Source organism: Oreochromis aureus, linkage group 8 (assembly GCF_013358895.1).
Source record: "Oreochromis aureus strain Israel breed Guangdong linkage group 8, ZZ_aureus, whole genome shotgun sequence".
Taxonomy (NCBI): domain Eukaryota; kingdom Metazoa; phylum Chordata; class Actinopteri; order Cichliformes; family Cichlidae; genus Oreochromis; species Oreochromis aureus.
Genome location: NC_052949.1, coordinates 13,641,708 through 13,666,949, shown reverse-complemented (window position 1 = coordinate 13,666,949; position 25,242 = coordinate 13,641,708). Strand labels below are relative to the sequence as shown.

The 25,242-nt window shown below is 42.3% G+C and overlaps 1 protein-coding gene across 2 annotated transcripts in view; it reads left to right on the top strand.

Moving 5' to 3' along the window:
- The window catches only part of LOC116327514 (adenosine kinase-like), a 127,492-nt gene that overhangs the window by 29,047 nt on the left and 73,203 nt on the right, over positions 1–25,242 (top strand). For both annotated transcript variants that reach the window (XM_031749140.2, XM_031749139.2), the window contains one exon: positions 23,221–23,393. In XM_031749140.2, the coding sequence (XP_031605000.1) occupies positions 23,221–23,393 (173 nt within the window). The remainder of the gene's footprint in view (positions 1–23,220; positions 23,394–25,242) is intronic.

Genomic DNA, 25,242 nt, shown 5'->3' with positions numbered 1-25,242 from the left:
GAAAAAAACATCAGTAATCACGACCCTATGAGCAAGCACTTGGCAAAAGTAGGAATAAAAAACTCCCTCTTAACAGGAAGTAACATGTAGCAGAACCAGAAGCTATCTGCCGCGATCAGTTAGGAGAGAGGAGAAAGAGCAGAGGGTGAAGTTAATCCACCTAAAAGTTGTTTAGCTCTTCTTCACCTTCTTTCCTCGCCACAGCGCATAATCTGCTTCCATCTTACCTTATCCCTCGCATCTTCTTCTGTCACATCAACTCTGCTCTTTCAGCTTCTCTATGGTCTTTCAGCAGTACAGTTTCCACCTGCACCCTGCTCGTTAACAACTGCGGTCGTGATTGTTGTTAACCCGGGCCTATACGCCAACAAATGCCCTACCTGATGGAACCCTCCTCATCTCCCAGGTGGCAAGCTGGTAAAAGATTCATGCGATAACGTTAGATGCTTCTGCACAAACAGGAGAAAGATGAAAAGCCAAAGACTATTGTGCAAACACTGCCTGGTAAAGCTAGTATGTTTTAAGTCTACTAGAACTGGGTGCGGGGGAAGAATTAAAAAAAAAAAGAAAGTGATTATTACAATAGTCTGTTTGCTTGAAATGCCCATCTCAGTTGATAAGGTGCAACATCAGCAGTGTCTTGGTAAGGTATTGTGCCACCAGAACAGCTTCAGTGGGCCTTGGCTTCTGTACTGTACTGGGCAGATGGAAGATGTTTGGTCCAAATCTCCCATAGGTGTTCAGCTGCTTTGAGATCTGGTGACTGGAAAGCCATAGCATATGATTCACATCATTTCCATGTTCACTAAACCATTCAGTGACACAGTGGCCCCTATATGGAGTCTTGTTATCCGAGTTTAACCCCTCCTGTCGGGACAGAAATAAAGGTGATCCCACAGAAGACCTTAGTATTGCTTTGCAGTGACAAGTAGGCCCAAACCATATTGGCTCACAGTCTAAGGTCAAGAGTCTGTTCATTAAAGGTCTTTTCCCCTAATTTAGAGTAAGCGTGGAAAGATACAGTTGGATTACCAGAGCAACTGGTTTGCATAACAATGGACAGATTTTAATCCCCTTTTTTTTGTAAAGAAAAGCTCTAAATTTCTCATTGTTTGTGAGACTGTCAGTGATTTGATATTTTAGGTGATTGTTAAACCTACAGTCAGTCTTTTTTTAGGTTATAGAAAAGGTAATAGAGGTAACAGACTAAAGAATATGACTAAAAAATTGACTACTGTGTAATTAAGTCTTCTGACAAATTGATGCGGGCTCATAAATTAAGAATCAATCAATTAAAAATATGTAGGAGCTGGCACTGGTAAAAGCTGCCATATTGATCCCCCTAATCGTGTTCTATACATTTGGCTGGAGAGTGGCCACGTATGTTGTATGCCAGACATTGTCGCAATTACTTATTGTCAGCATTTGAGACATATAACCCTCCCATGTCTGGACAGCTAACAAGAGCTGCTTAAACAACAACAACAGCTAGTTAAAAGCTCACATTCACTGATAAATATTGTATTTATAGTCTTACATTGTATGGCAGGGGTCTCCAACTCCAGGCCTCCAGGACCAGTGTCCTGCAGGTTTTAGATGTGTCCTTGGTCCAACACAGCTGATTCAAATGGCTAAATGACCTCCTCAACATGTCCTTAAGTTCTCCAGAGGCCTGGTAATGAACTAATCATGTGACTCAGGTGTGTTGACCCACGGTTATATCTAAAACCTGCAGGACACTGGCCCTCGAGGCCTGGAGTTGGAGACCCCTGTTGTATGGGTTTATTTGCTAAGTGTCCTAATCCAAAAGTGTAATTTTTGCTCCAAAGACAGTTTTACTAACAGTGGCTAACAGTGGCTAATAGCAGCTAACAGCGGCTAACAGCAGCAAAAACAGCAGCACTTAATGAAAAGAAAAATTCAGGACACTCCCCTAAATATCACTCACTGATGCCTCCAGCATCCAAACATAAAATACCACATAATGTTTAATTGACACATCCATTCTTTGTTCCTGATTTAGTCATAAATTATTGAAATATGTTAAAAAATGGTGTATAAAGAATGTTTTTGTACTCAAAAAGTAGTAGAAACACATTGACTGTCTGCCATTATAGGGTACACTCGAAATGTGATGTTTTTGATCTGTTTTGGCTGATTAAAACATGTTTGTCCTACAGCAGGCAAAGTAGCTAGGATTATGCAACTCAATTAGGAGAGGATGACTGCAATCTACAAGCTACTGACATCTAGTGGTGAGGTTTTACACAGTCTACCTTTAAGCTATGGAGCTGAAATGACAGTGTGAGCATATCATGTAAACATATCAAACAGTCTTTAGGTTCTAAAACGAGATGATTGTTGTTTTTAAAAAAAATATTTAATTGCTTGAACATTATCAAGCAGGTGTTATTTGGGGATTTCTGAAAATATTAATGTAATAATAATAATAATAACAACAATTATAATAATATAGTTTATTAGGAATTAGCTGTTATTTTAACATCAAACGCTGCTCGACTTGCGTACTGTTAATTGCCCCAGTTCTTTAAATTATATTAGACAATCTGAGATCCATTGCAAATCTGAAGGAGGCTCTTAAGCTCAGTTGATATCTGCAGTATAGCAAGATGGAGCTTCTTGCTCAGATCAGTTAGCAATTAACTCTGTAATTACTATCTGAGGTCAGGGTTAAGCTCAGAGTGAAAGGTTGAAGCAGCAAACATTTTTATATGATCCTCTTACTCAATTATCCTTTCTCCGCGCTACAAGGTTTTACCTCATGGGGAGAATACATTACACAAAGCCCCTTGGCAATTACTCCTCAATGAATATCCTCATGGTGTACAGTCCATATGATTAATCTGGAATCCCCTCTGCCCCTGTCCAACTGCAGGGCCGGCTCTGCTTACCATGCAAGTTTCATTTTCACCTGAACAAATGGCTCCTTTAGACAAAAAGTGCCAACCTTTTACTTTTACTGGCTGCTTGCTAGAGGGAAAAAAAAACAAGAGAAACAGAAGGGGGGGCACAACCTCCTGCAGCAATAACAGATATCCCAATGAGAGGGAAAAAGGAGGGGTGGGGTCAGAGTGGTTGGTGGTGGTGGAGAGTTTTTTGGAGGGGGAGACACTTAATAGTATTTAATAAAGGAACATTTATTTTTGTGCTTCGGCCTGTAACAGCCTCAGGAAATAGCTCAGTCTCTTGATCGGGAGCAAATCCTATTAACTTACAGTGCTCTCACTCAGGGTAATGGGCTCCACCTTGAGACTTGGGAGAACACTTTTCCCTCTGACACACTGATACTGGTGTCTGGAGGGCTCGACGTTGGGTAGTCTAACACTTGGGCAGAGACTAATCAAGTCAAACAATCTGCCAGGCTGGAGCAACACCGAGTGAGGATGTTGATATCCAGCGAGCTCATTCAACAGACCCCTTCACACGTTCCTAACCCAATACCAAAGGATCAGTGCACGGGATCGGTTCAAGATCAGGTTATTCGAGCCCCTGAGAATTGTAAAGCGATCCCAGAGCAGCTTTTGCTTTCTCAGGAGTGATCAGAGCTGTCGGTTCTGTTATAGACTGCTAGGGCCGGGGCCAAAGGGAACTCCTGGAGTCTCCATTTATTTCTGTCCGGCGAGGGAAGGACTGTCTGTGAAAGTGTTTGCACTGTGTGTGTTTGAGGGAGAAAGTGAGAACGAGAAACTCAATTTACAGTATGTGGGTAACCACCGTCCCAAAACCAATTGGTAGAAAAACTCCAATATCTTTTAGTGAAAACATGGTGAACCTCTAGTTTATTATTTTCTGTCAGGATTCTGATGTTTCAGAAATGGCTGTAGTTAGTATAAAGCTGCCACATACTGTAATTACCTTACTGCGGGAACCTCCGGAGAAATGGGAGCTCTCTATCAAAGCATAACTACTCCAATTAAAAAACTGCACTGGATTGAAAATCACCTTTGTGGGCGGCAACAGACTCTGCTAAAAAGCATCAAATTGCTCCTTTCCACACACATTCCACATGTTTTTGTTTTTGTTTTTGGGATTGGCACCATGTGAAAGCCTCTGGAGCTTCATTTAGACATGTCCTAAATGTGGTCACGTTTGATGCTATGTGACTCCACTGATGGATCGCCTCAGTATGGGCCCTTTCATAAATCCATGTTCAATGGCATGTTCTTCTCCTGTCACCATTACCCCTTGTGCCTGCTGTCATCCGGCTGTCTAATGTCTGCAGAGTTAGTGTGCACCTGTCACATAGAATTTATGGCATGCAATTTGTCGTGTACCATGGGAGTTGCAGTTTCTTGAGAACTTTTGTTTCTTCCCCCCCCAGTATTTGATGGACATTAAACATTGGTGTTTCTGGCCAAGAGTGAAATATTGTGTTTCCAGGTTTTATAATATGTTTTGGGTTCATGCGTGTTTCACTAGGATTACCAAACCCTTTGCCTGCACATGAGCAATTTCCGAACCCGTTTGTGAAAATGCAGTTTTTTTTTTTCCTGTGTGTAAAACAAGACTGCTTTTCTTTTCTGTTTCTAAGATGCGAGTACTTTGGAAGTACTCCGGACAGCATTAGTTTGGCTTGTGATGAGCTGTCAACAGCTTTGTTAGATACAAGAAAAGGCAGTGAATGCGCAGCAATTAGATGTTTGTTCTGTATTATTGTTGCACAACTGCACCATTGCTGCTGGTGCTCTCAGCTAGGATTATCACCCCTAAGAGGGGGAAGCATTACAGAATGACAGCCTCTCATGTCGAACAAGTCAAGCTGATTCAGTGAATATTGAAGAGGTTCCCACCACACGTTCATGTGCATGTTAAGGGAGCAGCGTTAACCTTGTTTTGATTTGCATCTCCTTAGCAATTAAGATAATATGTCGTAATTAGAATTTTAATGTACCGCTGTGAGATTTTTGATAATTATACAGAATTCTCTGCGGTTATTTTCTCTTTGCCTGCTTGTCTTCACAGATGAATTCATGGCTGATTAGATCACTGCTCTAATCAGATTTGAGTTACATTGTAAAATATCTTCCCACATGTCTCTGTCAAGCTGAGTTAAACAGTGTAACTGTGAAGCACTTAACACGGCATCACATATGTTCGATGGGGATTGTACAATTTGTACTTTTACAAACAGCAGGTTAAGACGTAACAACAGATAAAAAGCCGAGGTGGAACTTCAGGCAGCCAGTTCATGTAATTAAGTCTAAAGACTGGTTAGCTGAATACAGGGTTGAGGCAATGTCTTGCACTGTCTGATGTTGCCCCCTCCTTCACTCCTGCGCTGTTCTTTACATAATGAAACATTCAACAGTGTTGATGTGAGCTGTAAGCTGACATTTGGGACATCACAGACATGTGCAGGATTGGTGATGTAAATTTCACATTTTACTCGTGGGGGACAAAGTGGTGCAGGTCCTGGGTTTGAATCCACCAACCTGCAAGGGTTCGCTCCACACAGGCTTCCTCCCACAGTCCAGTGAGGTGGATGTTCGGTTAAATGGCGATTCTATGTGTCAATGTGAGTGTAAATGGCTTTTTTCCCTCTATGTTAGCCTTGTGACAGACTGGTGATTTGACCTATGGCACCTGGGGTAGGCTCCTATATCACTGTGATTGACTGTAGCTGTCCAGTTCAGTCCTGATATCAAAACATATTTGGTACCAATACCAGTATAATTGTCAGTAACTAATTTGTTACAAATGATCACCTCACCTTCTTAAACATAAGATCCCATTATTAAAAAACGTGTTTTAAACACTGACATGATGATAGATTATTTATTTAAAATGTTAACATTATTGTTATGTTAACAAGACACAGACAGACACCTTAGGGTGGATGCTGAGTAGCCTGCTAATCTTCCACTTATATTACATTAGCATAACCATTTAATGTTAGCCATTTTAAACATTTTAGCCTGTGGAACAACAGATGATTTCACAACGACAGTGTCAGCGGTCCTAGTCAAAATGATGATGTGGATTTTAGGATAGCATAAGAAGAATATTTCTTTGGATGTTGTTACTGTGAATTGAAACTGACATACCTGAATTCTTTGAATAGATCTTGATGCTCCCTGAAAAACATAAGATAACTTGCATAAAGCATCATTTGATTACTGATGGATTAATTGCTTGTTTATTGGACCCCGAAACATTAAGTGACTCAGTGATACCTAGAAGTCGTTCTTGGACTGGAAGTTAGCTACAGGTAAAAATAGCAATGCTAACAGGTAAGTGGTCAGCTAAGCTACTAACATAGATTTCCTCATTATGGTTAGATTGTATATGTTTCTAATGCAAGGATTGAATTCCATTAAGTAATATAATATATTACTGTCTCTTTTGATAAATAGGTTTATACCTTCTGATATATTTTAATTAACAATCAATAACAGTAGATTATGTTTTTAAATCATCCAGTAGTATTCATATTTTCAAAAGAAATGACAGAATTAAACTTAAATGCTTAACTGTTTGGAAAGACTTTGGCAAACACTGAAATGATTATGAAACTATAAACTTCATTTAATGAAGACTGACTCTGTGTGTGTGTGTGTGTGTGTGTGTGTGTGTGCCATGAATACACCGGGGTTCCAGGCTAGCGCTAGCAAGGTGTACCTAATGTAGTAGCCTGTGAGTGTGTAGTTATATATGTAATGAATATTGTCCAAGTGTTATTTGGGCTCTAATTAACACTTTCAACAGGACAGGTTTGCTCTCATAATGCAGTTCAACATTTCTGAAAACGTGGTGGCTAATTACTTGAGCGTGGATATAATGAATCAATTACAGATTCAGTTGTTGAGTCTTTAGCGCTGGCAATGTTAAATTGATGCGCCGGCTCCCAGATTAGTCTGTAGACAGCACAGTGCAGCGCTAGGATCATTCCACGTAATGTATATTTCATCAGCGTACCTACCCTCAGTACATTAACTATGATTGTTTGTTATTTGTCTGCCTGTGTTTTCGCACTGCTGTTTCCTAGCTGCTTGTTTTTATTCAGCACAAGACAGCAGCCAATATTCCTCTTGGCCTTTTCACCACAACAGTACAAACCAGTCAATATTGGCAGGAGAATATTTTCCTGCCCCAAGTTGCCACACTATCAATACTTGAGGATGATAACAGGGGCCAGGGTAAATGAACAGAGATCTGCAAAGAAAAACTAAACCTGAGACCTCTTTGTGGTGCGAAATTGGCCACCACAAAGGAATTAATGACGGATCCTTCCAGCATAATTGTCTAATTATGCCGGGCAGATGGGGCACTGCTTTAACTAGGACACATTGTGCTACCTCTCCAGACTCTCCACAACAAAAGGCAAACCAGTGTGACAGCCTCTTCAGCAGTGAGTGGGAGGGAGAGTGAAAGAAAGAAAATGGAGAGAGAGTAGCGGAGAGGAGGCGGTGGGGGGAAACTGGGTCTGTCACTAAGCCATTCCTCCACTCGATATGTTACCACAGAAACAAATGTATGGTGTAAACACTGCGTGGATCACAGCTCCTGGGAGGTGAATCACTGCAGTGTAATGAGGTTGGTTTACATGCTGCTTCTCAGCTTCCCACCCAGGCTAACTCAATACTTAAACCCTCTAATTAAAGAGAATCGGCCACTCGATAATTGATCACATTGGTTGCCTCGGCATACGCCTGCACTGTATGGCTTCGTGCCACTGTTTATTAGAGCTGTCTGCCTGCTTTGTCTCCTGGGAAGGAGAAGAGAAGAGAAATGTTGCAGGGGAGGGGCAGGTGGGGATGAAGCGAAGGTAAACATGCAAAGAAATTAAATCTCTGCTCTTGAAAGGTGTTGTTAACGTAGCTACGGGATAGAATATAACATAACAGTTAATGTCTCAGAGGACCATCGGGAATGTCAGGTAGCGGTAAAGCTGCTAGATTTGGAGTCATTCCTTCAAAAGAAAGCAGCCCTTGATTTAGCTTTAAATTTTACAGAGTGTCTCCCGGTCATACATTTCCTTTTTTTTTTGTTGAGTATTTTCTAAGGATGCGATGTTCAAAAGATGTGATTGATGTGCTCTTGACATTGTTCATGGACCAGAAGCTTATCACATCTAATGTAACAAATCAATTTCAAAGTTTAATAGGCTGTGATATCACAGTGCTGCAGTTTAATCTGTCTATTTGACAATAGATTGCGTTTACTCTTTAAATTTCTAATACCGTTTTAATTTGACCACCTTTTCCCCTTTTTTTTAAACTCTTGGCTTAGATGTTCTCGACTCATCTTTTCATTGCTGTGTTTTGAAGCAGGTGCACAGGAAGCGACAGGACTGACTATCGAGCATCTTCACCACCTCTGACTTATAGATTTCCTCTGACTCCCCGTGACGTGGGGTAATTGCAGAGTTTCAGAAATTGATTAACGGAAAGTAAATGTATCATCAAGGCCAGGGCTGAGTGGGAGTGGATTGACAGTGTTACATGAGGTGAGGTGACAGAAGGAGAAATGGGGCTGCTGGAGGAGCAAAGCAGCTAGTAGCATGTGTTTGTGGTAAATGGGTCTAGAGTACACCTGCAGAGCAGACAGAGCAGGCTATTATAGACGGGCCAGAGCAGGTGTGGTGGAGTTGAGGAAGAGCTACAACTACAGGCAGTCTGCTCAAAGCTCTTTTTGTTTGTTCATTTGCTACACTGCGCTCACCATGGACTCAGCAGTGGAGTGTCAACTGCCAAAAACGACACCCAAATCAGTTATTAGCCATTTTAGATAACATAGAATTATAACCACTGATTTTCTTTTTAAATGATTCTTTAATAATGACAAGTATGATATTATTACCAGGTCAGAAGGTATAGCAGGTAAAGAAGTATGCTTGAAAGAGAAAAAAAGGTGATGCAAAGGTATAATTAAACCACATCCATTAGAATGACTTTTGAGTGGAGTTGCCGTTATTAGATTTGTTCTATAAGTTACATCTCATTTGTAATTAGGAGCTTTACAGCGACCTGACCTCAGCCTCAGGCAAATAATTACAGTCTCCTCAGCCTGATGTTTTTGTGCAGAATGATCTGATCAGTCTTTCATGTCTACATTGGCAGCAACCCATTTGGCACCTCACCAGATAGAAACATATTATTACAAAGTGGGTGTAACTTCCTTATGCCAATCACAAAGTGCTGGTTTGGCATTTCTGAATTCCTGTAGCTGGCAGCTGTTAGTGATTTCACTGACAACCTTTTAAAGAAGCCTACTGGGGCTTTCCCACCATTAACAATGATTAAAAATGACTTAACCGAAAAATAGAAGCCTCTTTTACATGTAATGCAGTCCAACACAAGAGTGCTTTGTGATTTGGTTTTTAACCATTCTTGGCACTGCGTGTTTTTAAATACAGGCAGATAGAATATTAGAAATATTAAAGCGTATTAGCACAAGCTACACGCTCAAACCACACTTAAGAGGTGAATTAACAGCACTCTGAAAAACAATTAAAGATTAGATAGCAGTCAGATCATGCGGCGCTTTGCCACAGCTACGCAATCCTCTAATCCTCAGAATATCATCATATTTAAATGTGATTTTCTTAATGTATGTTGTAAGAATACCTTTATGTTATTAATAGAGATCTGAATCTGGATCGGGATCAGAAGAGAAATGGGAAGCACAGCATATGCAGTATGTGAGATTTATTTTCAGCAGCATGAGAGGATGTCTGTCTTGAGTTATGAAAGCATGTGTGGCGATTTTCTATTTTTCTTATTATCGTAAATCCAACGTAAAGACCAAAGCAGATATCGTCTGTGTCTGTGGAGCCTGTTGCAGCGTCTTCCTCCTTGATGGTACCGTACCTCGACTCTTGTCCTACAAACTCATCGCTGGGGGGACGATGAGCAAACTGTAAGTCACTGTTGCTTATTTTGAGTCAATCTCATATACACCATCTGGTTATAGTAAATACTTAATAGAGCAACAAATGTGTGTTAATTCACAGCTGAAAATAGTCCCTCACAAATACACTATCAACTCATGTTTTAGTAATTTTTTCAAAAGCAGACGGCGCTGCTGTTTTGCAGTTTATTTGTCTTTTTGAAACTGTGAGATCGATATGTTTCTGATCCTGTGCTAAATAAGAATCCAGTCGCACAGGCCTAGTGACCGTTTGACAAAAACCCGTCGACCACCTGTTACTAGGGAAATGATGCTGAAAGTTGGTGGTTGTTGCTAGGTGAAATTGGTTGTCAGAGCCCCGGTAACACAGGCCTAGAGATCGGTTAGCAATCTCCTGTGAACCAGGCGTCGTAATGGAAAAATTTTCATTTCCTCACTTGGTTAATAGCACTCAGTATTGGTCACGTATATTGAGCTGCACTGAAAACCACCTTGCAATTGGTCGCTGGCAGGTTGCCGTGGTCACCTGTAGTTTGCATGGAAGATGGCAACTGGTTTGCAAATACTCTCCAACTAAGTTGCTGATGTCAGCAGTAAGGCATAACTTTTAATTAGAAGGTGAATGTTGTCCATTTCCAATTTGATTTGATAGATTTTTATAAACTAGTCAAAGTAAACTTTATTGTCATCTCCACTATATCCAGTGCAGCATATATAGAGACGAGATGACGAAGCTAAAACTAAACTAAAAGAAACTGGACCAGAAACATAGTTTCACTGAAAAAAAAACCCCTGTTACATTTATTAAATATTTGGCTGCTCTGGGTTATTATTTTTTCTGTATTGCTTTGCACTGAATTACAATGTATAGCTCTTTTATATTGTATGATTCTCATAAATCTTGAGTTAAACTTGTTTTTCTGTCCTTGAATTGTGTTTTCTTGTATTCTGAAAGCAGCTGTGTGACAGCATTACCCCTGTCAGAGATCTGCCTACAACATTATAAACTAACACGATATTAACGCAGTATTAATGCTGCTTATATTAGAGGTCACATCCATTAGCCCTGAAATATAAATAATGGTGTAATGATTTTCTTTTTTAAAATCTAAGTTGATTTATATTTAAGTGTTTAACACTATAAGAACAGATGTTCTCTTCTGCTTGTTTAGTCTTTCTGCAGAGGTTACAAAGCAAAGTGAAGTTTATTGAACTTAGTATCATTCCGCACTCACTGGTTTTTATTTCAAGGGTGTGAGAGACACAGCACTTCCCCCTGGCTCTGAGTACATCCTCAGTGCTGTGTTATTGTAGTGGTGACCTTGGTTCTTCTCTAAAAGCCTTCTGTCGGTGCAGATTCTTACAGGCACACAGCCCTGTACTGTTGGCTGAAAACTCATTGAATCTACTTCGCCAAAGCCAACAGGGCAGAAGGGTGCAGGTGTTGCACTGAAATTGGTTTGCTTTTTGCTTAAAAAATAAAGTGTGCTTCACCCAGAAAACCTCTCTCTCCAAACACGCTCTGTAACCAGAATCTGCTAGCCATGCTCCACTTTGGGGTTATGGTTTCACTGGAATTAAAAAGTCTGTTTACACTGTGTGAAACAAATATATGAATTGGATTTTGATACTAGTCTGTATATATTTGGGTTATGAAAACTGCTCAGACTGTGATATGTGGCCATTCCAGTAAATATGTGTGTGGGATGGGAGTTAGGTGAATCAGTCTTGGCCCACGCTTCGTGTTTTTATTTTATTTTTTTTTAAAGAACATTACGCGACTGTGATTTCAAGGAGAAAATAGCCTGAATGAGATCGAGTTCTGTTTTTTGGCAGAAGGAAAGGCTTGTTGGCACACAGAACAATATCTAAATAGAAATCACATTTTTCACTCAAGTTAGATTTAGCAGGGAGTGCATTGTCCTCCTTTCTGGCTCAGAAACTTTGCTGTCTAAAAATGTTAAAGTCGTAGTCGCAGCGTTTCGGTATATTAAAATCATTGGCGCGCAGGGTGTTATATCTGGCAAGGAAAATCCATTTTGAGAGCGTGTGGAAATAGTGTATATGTAAAGAGTGTCTACCACAGACCTTGGTTTCTTCTCTTAACCTGCAAAGCATTAAATAGGTCAGTAATATTTCCCTTCTTTTTCTGCGGGCTTTGTAAAACGCACAGGATACAGGACCCAATCATTAGCATGGATGGAATCCAGAGCATTAATGGCAACCAGGCAGAGTCGAATGACATTGTTATTGCAGCCGTTCCCGAGAAAGTGAGGGGAGCTGAAAATTTATATTTGATTTATAGCCGGGTTTGAATTTATGCTCCGGCTCTCAATAGGAAAGTAAGTGATCTTCGCCCGGCTTCTCACAAGAGAGGGCCCCACAGCATCTGGCGCTGGAAACATCTCTGTATCAAACAGAGTTCCTTCTAGTTTCTTTTTGCAATGCTTAACCACCAAGAATTTTACACCTGTAGGGGATATAGTATTACTATGTTTATTGGACTGGGTTCAAGTCTGAGCCTTGAGAAATTATCAGCCGAGTGAAATGAGCCACGCTTTGTGGGAAAAACGTCGTGCAACAGGTTTCTAGACGCACTTTGTATTGTGCTCCAAGTGATTACCTGCTATTTGGCGCTATGCATCTTGCAGAGACGAAGCTAAGTCATTATTTACCTTGATTTATCATTGGCTGAATGGCAGTTGATAGCTTGAGTGTCTACTCAGTATTGCAAGCACTATGGCATGGATATAAAGATCTCTGATTTGCTCGGTGCAAGTGCTGTTATTTATTGAGAGTTCTTTCTCTAACAGCAAGTTGACGAGAGCAGAAATATACTGCTTACCGTCACTGTCAGTGTGCTTTTGAATCCTTGAAACATCGTATCTTCACATTATTATCTGCTTGAAGTGATGATACAAATACCATTCTTTATGGTTTGGTAATAACTGCCTTATTTTTCATAGGGACACAGAGCATTATTTATCACTGGCAGTGTTCATGGGGATTAATGATGCATAACTCTGTTGGAGTTGTCTGGCATACAGCACCAACTGAAGGAATCTGGAAGGTTATCAGAGCAATAAATCCCAAGTTTTTCTCCGTTGTTTGTCACGATGCACTGCAGCAGCCAGTAGTTATGACCGTTCCAGTATGTTCTCTCCCTCTCCCTCTCTCTGTAAGCAGTCAGAAAAATAACACAACTTATTTTTTTTAAGCTGCCAGATGATAAGGTGGAATTTGAGCGCACAACCTCGGAGTTCAAAGCGGGCAACAGTTTTTAAATCTCATCCTTATTACTTTGACTCTGCCTGCTTCCAGCTGGATGATTGGGCGTAGATAAGGAGCGCACCGAACACTCTCTACCGCTGATGTTCGTTCTTGGCAATGAGAACGCGAGCACAGTCTGTTCAGTCTTGCATTTTAACTGTTTTGTCAATTGCCGTCATCCACTTGTGTTATGTCTATAAACTGAAAATTAAATTAGGTGTGCAGACTGTTACACGAGTTCAATCTATACCCGCCCAACAGCCACACCAGTATTTCTTTCATCATGGCTTATTTTCTCTGTTTAATTTATTGAATAAATTGCCCCTTTAACTTGTCAAGCAGGAGGAAGTCATTCATGCATTGTCCATGATCTGGGCAGAGAGGAAGATTCAGTCTATTAGTGCAATGATAGGGCCTTTACTGCAGTGAGCTCGCTGATTGAATGGCATCCTTCTCAAGGTCAGGCCGGAGCTAAGAGCTATTTTCTGCTTACCTGTGCAGCCAGCCGGCCACAGAATCTGCACACAAACTGCCTCCACACCAATGAGCTTAGTAAGCGGAGAAGCTCATCACTGATATTTCCAGCTGGTAACATGAAGAGAAACCTCTGCGCCTGCAGGAAAGGACACAAAGGCATGAGTAATATGATAAGTGCGATCTCTCTACAGCACGTAAAGACATTAGGAATTTTGTTTTTAAATCCGCACCGAGGGCCCAATCATATCCTCCCATTGTGTCCTTGGTAAGTAAATCAGTGTGTTAAATGTGAATCACTTTCAGACTGGGTCAGAGGTCAAGCTGGAAGCACAGCTGTTCCGTCAGCTGTTTCAAGGCCCGAATTTCCTTGGCAACACAAGTCTGTAGCTGAGATAATGCAGCACGACCACCATTAGCAGAAACTGTAATCTGCCCGTGTTCAGGGTTTGACTTCATGCATGCCTGAATTACTGCTCCTGGTAATCGAACGTTGGATCTTTTGGGAAACACTGATTTATAGTGTCGGAGAACAACCGTCGTCCCTAAATGATTTCGCTCATCGCTTCATGTTCATGCAGATGATAAATTGTATCACAGAATGCAGTCACAACACTCATTAAAACTCACTTTCTCCCTGCAGCACTGTGTAGAAGTGAATTTTCTGCACTGCCACATTGAATTTATTCAGGCCTGACCTGCTCTAAGCCTCAAACCGGTGCTGTCATTTGGCATACGTTTAAAAAGAAAAGAAGTCTTTTGGGTAACACGGATCACCCGCACTGTCACTGCATCTCGGGGGGTAAGGCGAGTGCCGCTGCCGCCGTCTCTGCGAGATCAAAGCACCGTGCAAATCCGCCATACTTCGTCCATGGAAGTTACGGAAGCGGGACCCAGAACCGATTCACCTGTGCAGGGGCCGAGCACAGCTGCACTCCCACCAGCTGGAGCCCACAGACCACAGATAGGATTAGCGGCTTTAGCTGCAAAGGTCCCTCATCATCTCCCCGCCTGAACCTTGTATGGCAACAAACCCCAAACACAAATGCCACTTTATGATCTCTTAATAATACCCCCATCCTCACCTCATGCACACTCAGGCTCGGTAAATCAGCTCATGTTCTTTTATAGCCCCCATTGTCTCTGCAGATAAAGAGGACAACCCGCCAGTCTGGGACTCCCAACCCATGAATGTGGTGTGGAGGTATTTTTTCTCCTTGCTCCCCCCGTCCCCACCACTCCTCAGATAAGTATCACCGTGCAGCCATTGTGTAGCTGCTGCCTGGCTTCTGTATCCAAGCTCAGCCCCTCATGCCTGCCAGGTAAACCCGTCTGCCTCTATGTTGCTGCGATAGGGGAGTTTGGCTCTGACTGACTGAAACAACATCACCTTGTTTATCCTGTAAATAATTCACTCCTTCCGGGCAACAGAAAACAAAATCAAGGTTGTGTGTTTAACAAGGGAGGCGAGGAATGAGAGGAGCTAGGAAAAAAAAATCAGGTGTTTCCTTTTTAGATAAACTTGGCGCCTGGAGACAGCGACACATCCCTGATTCCTATGCAGCGCAAAGATGCTGCAGTGAGATGTGTTAGGTGTGTGTGTAGCGCGGAAGGGGGGTGGGGGGTTGTTGTGTGCTCACTGAACTTGCCCTTTGATAGCTCTCTGAAGAGGGTGCAGAGATACTGTTGGGGACATTCTTGTCGCGTTTAACATCAGAACCTATGGAGTGTGTCGGCGCGTCGTCGGGTTTGATGTTTATCTTCGGGGGCTGTTCCTGGAAGCTGCCCCCCCACCCCTTTTGTGACACACGTATGTGTACATGGACACGTGAGCCACCACTGTTTGTTTGGGTGTTTTTTTTGTTGTCTGGACTCATTCCCCAGGGGCGGCTTTGCTACTGCCTAGAAAAGCCAGACTGTTTATTTCCCCATCACTTGGAGCGTTCCATTTATCTGTTTTAATTCAAGTATAAAAACATGAATTCATAAGGTAACACCAACGATACAAGAAAAACAGAAAACATGTGGAACAAATTCAGACAAACATTCAGTAAGGATGAACTTGGTGGTCGAAAGGTTACAGTCGTCACAATCTCACAAAGCATGTATTTGTCCATAACTTGCCCATTTTTGGTTCGATCCTAAAGTCTACCGCATTGAATAACTTCTGGCTATTATTCAAAATCATACCTCGGCAACCAAATTGGAGATAATGGCCACACTTTGTAGCCACTGTGTCCTTATCTCACTTTGTAATTTGATTTGGATGTCAAAGCTGTGGGTGCCAGGTTGAAAATGTAAAATGTGTACATTTTTAGCTTCTTTGCATTAACGTTCATATTTTAAGTGATGTCTACTACGATGGCTACGGCTTTGTGCTCTGCCAGGGCCAGCTTTATTGGCAAAACACCGTCTTTTAAAGTTTTCACTAATAATATTCGGAGTGTATACGAGTCAGGTGGTAATTCTAAAATTTTAATATACCATGACATAGTGGCACATGGCTTTGCTGCTTCTATTAAGCCTTTTCTGCACATACAGAGTGTGTCGGGGGAATGTCACATCTGCAATTGTTCTTTCTGACTTGTAGCACACAGCGGGAGACATGTTCTAACAACTCTGGTTTAGGCGTAAAACCAGAGTATTAGGCTTAAATTTTTTCTTTTTGATAAAGCTTGTAGTTAGGGTCGGATCAAGGGATCCTGAACCCTTCCTTAGTTACACTGCATTATGCCGTGGCTGCTGGAGGCTTCCCGTGGCTGCTGGAGGCTTCCCGTGATGCACTGAGTGTTTTTTCTTCACTTATCCACCACTTTGCGTTTATTCATTAGTTATTATTAATCTCTGGCTTTCTTCCACTGCATGTTTTTGTCCTGCCTGACTCCCCTAACCCCCAACTGGTCACTGCAGATGGCTGGAGCTTCTTCCTGCTAAGAGGGAGTTTTTCTTTCCCACTGTTGCCAGTCTTTCATTGAATAAAAATTTTACCCGTATGGAGTTTACATTGAGAAACTGGAAGGTTAAAGATTGCTTAAAGTTCAATCATGGAAATTTGTGCTCTGGTGTGCATCTCTGTCAGGCAATGCCTAGAAAATTTCAAGGCTACAGTGCATGTTTGAAAACACTTTATAGACAAAATCATGTTTCTCTTACCTTCTCTTATGTGTGTTGAGTACATATGCAGAATAATAAAAATATAGTGCAGGAGCAAAGGTGTATAATCTGTCCACAGCCCTTGTGTTGCTTGTGATTAAAATAACACACATACATCGTCTTAGGTGGGAATCAGCATTGAAATTAGTGGTTCTTGGTTAATTATGTAATCTTGTTTTGGCCTCAAGTGTATTTGCATAACAGTAGCTGATGCAAATTGATTTGCATTTGCACTCTATTATAATGCAAAGTGTCTAATGAGGAAGCGTCTAACAGTCCTCATCCTGTTCAGCAGTTTAAAAAATAGCGAATGGAGACTACAGTCCTCTTATGGAGTCATGTCATTACCTTTGCTTTATGTTTTAATTCCCACTTTCCGTTTGATTGGAAAAGCACAAGCTTGTTCACAAAGTTTTGATTGCTTTGTTCTTAGTCACACCCATTAGTATAGTCATTACTCACTTCTGATTCCCAGGAGGAAACTGTTTTCCAAGTAGTTAAAGTCCCTGTTTAATGGGATTTATTAAGCTGGGGCTCGGCTCTTTTAATCTCCGTTGTTGTTAAATAAGTAGTGTCGGAACAATAGGAGATGTATCAACGTCCAAATACTTACAGATTGCACACTACATTTGAGCATCAGTGGAGCATCAGTCATCGGTGTTGTCCTGCAGCCAGATCCTAAAGCCGCATGACAACTGTGAAACATCCATTACAAAAGCAGACTTCAGTGGCGAGCCTCACCACCATGCTGGTGTGTCAGCAAGGGACGAGCGAGGCACTGAACAGAAGACAACTATGATCTGGATATTTGAAGCCGATATTGGGCCGGTTTCCCGTCAGGCTGCATGCTATGCCTTCCCTTTGAGTGTTGATTGCAGACAGGAGAGTGTGGTTGACTGATCTAAAAGGAAATTACTGGAGAGAAGGCTTATCCATGCCTTTGACTGATAATCAGCTCATTATCGTGTTGATCATTTACAGCTCTCCCTCCCGCGTTCCCTCTATTCTTTTAGCTGTGTCACTAAAGCAGAGCACAGAGATTTTTAATAGCTTGGCAAGAAGCCTGCTGTGCTGAGGGAGAGTTAAAACAGCCATGCTAGCCCTGGCTAGTCTCCACTTTTTACACAGTACAGGTCCCCACCCCACTTATCAACCCTCTCAGGGAAGAGAAAAAATTAAAGAAAAACAACAACAGCAACAACAACAACATATGCAACCCCAGTGCGAGCAGTGCCCTAGCACCCCAACATGGCTAACTGTGCATGAAATTGAACTGATTGGAGTTATTGACCAGAAGGCTCCAGCCCCTGAGAGAACAGGCAGGAGGGTGGGGGCGCCTTGTGTGTTACCTGATTGAGTGAAAAATCCTCAGCCGGTTGCTTTGATGCCCGGCACTTTACAGCAAAGAGTGATTTAATGGAAGCTGCCAGACCTCATCAATGTCAGCGCTCGTGGTAAGGGCCCTCTGCTTCACCAATACTTTATATATAAGCACCTTCCATGTCAGTCGCTGATGGACAGATGCTTACTAGTTGTTTTAACTGCACGGTAAAAAGAAACGCCGATCAGCCTCCGCCTTTAGCTCCAAAAGAGGGGGTTTGGAGTGAGAGGAGGCTGTTATAAGCCACCCTAGCGAGCAGAACCCTCGCCCTCAGCTATTTTAGGCCTCTATAAATAGCCCTATTGAATTTTTGCTGAGGTTGATAAGCCTATAATTAATGTGACCATCATTAGGCACGGTCAAGTTCTTCTCAAGAGGAACTGCTAGTGAGGTGAGGCAAGGAGAACGGGGACTTCTCTGTCCTTGTTTTAAGGATGAACTGAAACAAGTAACAGCCACTCGGCTTCCCCATGATGTGCAGGAGGCACCACTTTGTTGTAAAGCTGCAGGATAACACACAGCGGCGTCTATCAACTCCCTGCAAAAAAAAAAAAAAAAAAAAGGGGGGGCACTGTGCTGCGACTTCAGTAGATCTGAATTGCATTGGAATTGCATCATTAATAGAGCAGAAATTATTCCCAGCAACTCCAGGAGAATACATTGACCCCTGAGGGAGACTAGAAACAAGACAATGTTTTTACAGCAGGAATATCTAACTAGAGGTCCCATTACTACTTCATCAATATACAGCAGCGAGTGAGGGAGACGATGGGAGGAGGGAGTTGAACACAAAAAAAGGGGGGCAGGAAAAGAAGGGGGAATGTAATAGCTTATAGTGCTAATGGCAGCCTGAGCACTCAAGTCCCAAACATTCAGCCGTCTCATCTTATCTGGGCTGTGTAATTGCCCTCCTGGAAGCCGCCACGCGAAACGGCTGCTTCCGTAGTGAAGAGTGGCAGCTGCTGGGTGTTGAGGAGCGGGCCTAGGTCAGATCCCCAAGTGGGGCTCCTTGCAACCATGAGATGTCATAATTAATAGCTATCTGGGTGCCTGGGGGCCGGTTTTGGGTAGGTTTGGGAGAGTGTGTGTCGGGGGGGGGGGGGGGGATTATTTGGCTAAATGGAAGCCAAATAGAAAGAGACGCCAGACGTATTCTCCACTTAACATAATGTACACTTATCGCCGCTTTGCCTGTAGCGACTGAGCCTGTGCATCATCTTACTGCCTGCTTTTCATGGGTGTTTTTCTCTCTTGTTTGCATTAGGTTTCCCTCCTGTATCGAAAAACGCACCTAGAGATATGTTGCTTGGGTGCATCATGGGAACTTATTAATCTTTGGGGACCAGCGTTCTCCCCAGTTAAGTAAATATACATGAGCTGCTGCGCGAGATACAAGCTCCCAGCACCTCCACAAAAATCTGTTACTTCAGCTTCCCTCTTTCTTCCCATCTTCCTCCCTCTTTTTCTCTCTCTCTCGCAGTCTCTCTCTAACATGCCGCCTGGGGGCAAATCTCACTCTGTCTCATCTGCTGCTTAATTTCACTGGAGCGGCCCTCAGTAATGAAGCGCCTTGATGTACATTTGCCAATTCCTGCCTCTGCCACTGCGATATAATTGGGATGTGACTAAGCATGAATACCCAGCACAGGGTTGGTTGACCTCTCGGCGACCCCGCGGAAAGCGCTTTTGTCATAATGGAGGTATTATCTCACATAATCTGGGAATGGAGAGGGATTGTCTGCAGGGTGCCAGGGATGGAAATGAATTGATATAACTCCCCGCTCGTGCGTACCACGGTGAAAGAGGGGATGAAAAAAAAATAGCAAGATATATTTTTTTTTCTTGCTCATAATGAAGACATTTTCTGCTTATCTATTGGTGCTTTGTGTTTATTGGAGTAGCAGAGCAGCTTCTGGCAAAAGCAGGGGCGTATTTTTTTTTCCTTTTTGTTTTTTAGGAGGGAGTTTTGATGTTGTGGAACTAAACAGGATTTCTCTTTTTGTGTGTACGTGTGTGTACGTCGGCCTTTTCGACGTGTAGGTGCACTGTGTGCTCGCGTTAGTGTGTACTTATGTCTGTTAATGACCCTGTAAAATGACAAGCTGAGCTGGCAGTGAGAGTACAGCCGACGGTCAGAGAGAGACAGAGCGAGAGGGAAAGTAGGAGAGTTCAGAGGGAGGTGTGATGAGGGGGGGGCTGTGTTCGCGAGGTCGGTGGTTGCTGTGATTCACCGTGCTGTCATCAGAGGGACTGAGGCCCCTGAGTGGCCCTCTCTATTCCCACCTGAGAGCCCTGCAAATGGAGGGGCCGCGCTGTCATTATTTACAGCCCGCAGCTCCTAACCTTGGATTTGGCGCTCATCGCGGCGAGGGGAAAATCAGATTGGACTTGACGTGTACCCGAGCCAGTGACCTTGATAAGTGTGAGGTGCCTGCAGCAAGAGGTTAGGGAAGAAGAGCTCGCAGTCGTGCGCACGCATGTACACGTTGGTGTGTTTGTGTACTTCGGCCAGGTGGGGAGTTGGAGGCATGGTTGAATGACAGAACCATGACTCAAGATGACACGTTGGTAGGGCGCACACACGGACCAAGATGCAGCAGGCATGTGCGACATTATAACTGTTCATTTCCTGAGGCCTAGTGTGGAAAATAAAAGTCCATTATTTATTTTTTCTGAAAAAACCAACCCCAAAATCAACTGTTGTGAATTGTTTTGATAGTTGCTTAAAGGTTTAGTGGTGTAACAGAAGACGATACTAGGGATAGAGTGAGATGGAGGCAGATGATCCAATGTGGTGACCCCAATAGGATCAGCCGAAAGAAGAAAATGATGATCCATTGACATCACACAAAAACAAATACCTGCTAATTAGTGCGAAGTAAAAAACTAAAAATAATAAAAATAATTGATTTTATTCACAAAAAGTGAAGCACAAACTTCTGGGATAGGCTGTTAGTGCATAATTAGTCCCAAAAGTGACAAACACAACTTAGAGGTCAAGTTGATTTAATCAGATTCATAACAGGTGAAATGTAGCCACGCCCCTTGTGATGCTAACTTTAAAGTTGCAGTTTATAAAATCTCACCATGAGATGTCAGTAGATTCCAGATTGCAGTCAACTGAATTCTGTTTTCCTAACCCTCCCAATTCAAGTGCATAATCCTAGCAACTCTAGCTGTTCATCTATAGTGAGTGTAGGCTGTAAGTACACTGTTTACCTCAGCTGTTAATATGTTTCCATGGCTATTTACTCTGGAGGAGGCTGTGAAACTGTGTAGTATTCAATTTAATTCAATTCAGTTTTATTTATACAGCGCCAAATCACAACAACAGTCGCCTCAAGGCGCTTTATATTGTAAGGTAGACCCTACAATAATACATACAGAGAAAAACCCAGCAATCATATGACCCCCTATGAGCAAGCACTTTGGCGACAGTGGGAAGGAAAAACTCCCTTTTAACAGGAAGAAACCTCCAGCAGAACCAGGCTCAGGGAGGGGCGGCCAATGATAGCCTGCTTTAGTTTCTAACATTGTTGGACTCAGACACTTGGCAAATAATCTCAAACAAAGTTAGAATGTAATCAAATTCTTTATCAGAAGTATGTTTTTTTATTTAAGGACACTAGAGGCTAAAATTAGCTAACATAACGTTAACTTATAACCACCTGTTGTTGTTGATGTGTAGCCAGCTCGTTATCTGGAGACCGGAGGGTCTGATGTCTAATCTGCTAATGACATTGTATTTTGATGCCGGTGTCGCTGTTTCTTTACGTTTTTGTTTCTCTGGCAAAGGAGACGCCTTCTCAGATGACAAAACATAAGTATGATCCTTCATATCTTGAGGCTGAAGGTGCAGACACAAATTAAAATTTGCCTCCACAGCATGCTGTGCCTGCAACTTCTCTTCTCTCCTTTTGGTGTAAAACACATTTAGGTAGAACAGTGATGTCCATCTCTCCCAACGTCTGTTTATTGGAGAGTTCATTAATTTATTAGAAAAGACATACAACACAAAAATCAACGTGTATTTATGAGCACAGCATTCTTTTTGTCTCTTAAACATTGACTGGCCTTTAATAGAATGCTAACATGGGATTTATGCCATCCCTCACGTTAGTCATGAAGAGGTAAATTGGCTGTAAACAAGGCAAGAACTTTTCTTTGTTTCATAAAACAGAGATAGATAGTCAGAAAACTCTATGCCCTGATCAGCTGCGCTTGCAAATTGTCAACCTTAGTCTGGAAACACAGGTGAGCTTTGTGCGATGTAATGAATCTTTTCCTGGATATTTTTATTTTTCCTTTTCCTCCTTATTTTTTTTTCATCTGAACTACTTACCTGGAGACCAGAAGGGTGGGGCACAGGGGGAACGCAAAAAAACAAAAAACAGAGGAGAGCTTCTCTAGACGGTTGATGAAAATGCATTTTTCTTCCCCCGCCGAGACGCTGTTTGGTCGTGTGAAATGATTAATTTCACACATATACAGGTCATCCCCAAAAGCAGCAACATCTCATTCACAAGGGGCCCCCGTCAGCAACAAAACAGGAGTCTGCAATAAAACGAGCAAACAGCAGCACGTACTGTACGTCAATAAATCTTTGGAGGTTAAACCTGAGCGCTGTAGAATTTGAGCAGCCCCCACCCCCTTTTCCCTCATCAGGTAAAAGTCACTGAGTACATCAAGACTGTCAGGACCAAAAATTGTCCAGCGAGCAGTTCGGGGAGTGTCCTGCGGTAGCGGCTGCATACTCTGTCACACACTCAGAGTCTGTGTTTGCATAAGAAGGATGAAGCCTTGAATTATGGGGTTTGTGTAAATAAGGAGATGAGACTGTTTTTAGCACACATGGAGGAAGGAGTGCTTGGATGAGAATAGTGCCTCTGTGCGGAGTGGAATTGGTCTTGGGTTGTTTACGACAGCTCGCAGCCCTCATATATCACAAGCAGTATGTTTGCTGTGAAGCTACAGTTTGTGTGCCATCTGCCTTAGCTGAACTTGACCCCTCAAACAGACTTATATTTTGTAAACTGAGCTCTGTGTAACTGTTTTCATTTTCTCCTTCCCAGTGGATGCTCCAGAAGCCCCATAAGGTGGCTACCTTCTTCGGGTGCATCGGGAAAGACCGCTTTGGCGAGATCCTCAAGAAGAAGGCCGAAGAAGCCCATGTCGATGCCCATTACTATGAGCAAAACGAGGAGCCGACTGGCACCTGTGCAGCCTGTATCACGGGAGACAATAGGTTAGCAACCTTTCATTTATCCTTGACCAAGGAGTAACCCCGTAACCCGGCTTTAAGAGAGTCATTTTGGTTCATTTTGACTTCCACGGGCAAGCAGTTGACTTCTCGGGGCTAGAAGTCATAACAGGGAATCATAGCTCAGCTCACACATCAAAAGGAAAAGGAACAGCTTGAGTGTGTTTTTCCAGGCCCCCACTCAGTCTCTGCCGCCCCAGTGGGTTGTCATCCATCTATAGGCTGACAGTAGCAATGTGTTAGGGATGCCTGGGCTATCCCAGTTCTCACCTGTCAGCCTTCTCGACTGTAAAAGGGGCTTTAGCCTCTCTGGTGACTCTCACGCCAGCATCGTCAGGTCACAGCCTACACACACACACACACACACACACAAATATCACTAACATTAAGGGCTCCAGTTCATGATAGACCAGGTGTGGATCAATAACCACCTCCTCCAAACACTCCCCTCCTTTACAGCCCTTTATCCGCTGCTACTGGAGTTGTCAGTCAGTCAACGCCTGGACCCTGACCGCCCCGGGAGTCAGCCCTGCTGAATGGTCTTAGTGGGATTGTTTGATGTGGGCTCTGACACCTGAAAAGGTCAGGTGCCGTGCTCAGGGAGACGAGCTCTGTAATATTTCTTACAGGTGTTTAACAGACAGCTCAGGAGGCCAGAGGAAAGGTCGCCAGCAGGGCCAGATTGGAAGGGTGATGGCTTTGAAGTACTGGGAGCCAGTGTGTCACAGCCCTAAGGCTTTGATTAGTGCAAGTCTTCAAAGATACAGAAAAAAACCACTGCCTCCGCTACTAAAATCTGACAGTTTGAGTTCCAATCTGTGCAGATGCCCTACGTTGAATAATCACATTTTAGCCATTAAGAAATTAGTTTATTAAAATCTTACAAGTGTAATCAGGGGTTCAATCAGCCAGTCTCTCCAGGAGCTCGGAGTTTTTGCATAGTAATTGCAGCCCCAAATTTCTTTATATCAACTTTTCAATACAGAAAAATGCAATAATTTGTGCAAATATTTAAAATATTTAAATATTTTAGATTGTGTGAAGATCTTGCTGATAATTTTCATGTTTAAAAACTCCCAGTTTGGTAAAAGATGCCGCTAGCCTGTCAGCAATTGTCTTCTGTAGCTTAGTTTTTGCTCTTCTGAGTCTTTAAGATGACCTTAGCATAACTTAATATATTATTAAGGACTGGCAAGAACCTCTATAAATTAATTGCTCAGCTTCATTACATTATAAATACTTAAAGCTTAAAGTTTATTTATCTGTCTAGATTTCTTTGGTGTGAGTTGCAGTTTTGGAGATATTGTCTGTAGCAATGTCTGGCTTCTCTTGAATGTTGTGGAAGTTAATAATGTAAAAGTAATGCTTATTTTCTCACAACCAAACTACACCCAGCAAATATATCACTTTGCAAAAGGAATGATTGTTGAAGTGAACAATGATGCGCACTTCTGTGGCTGGAGGGGGTGTAGTTCAGTAGAAGGGAAATTACAGATACACTAAACACATGACGACTAGTTTGTGGATTTATTTTTTAGTTTTTGGAGTAATCAGGTCCCGTTTTCTAAAAAACAGATGTAAATACAATGGAACAATTTTGTTCAATTTTATTCATTAGAAGGCAGACATCGCTACAGCTAATATCTTCAAAGCTGGGTGTCTCACAACCAAACAATGGAGATGAATAAATGGCACTACATGCCAGTGGAAAAACTTGAGTATTTTGTTTATGGGGGTGAACCGTTCCTTTGTTATGTTGCCAGTTGTTTGTTGGAGTTTACACAGCCTGGGAAGTCCTTCTCACCACATTCACTGGTTTTCTATAACATAACTG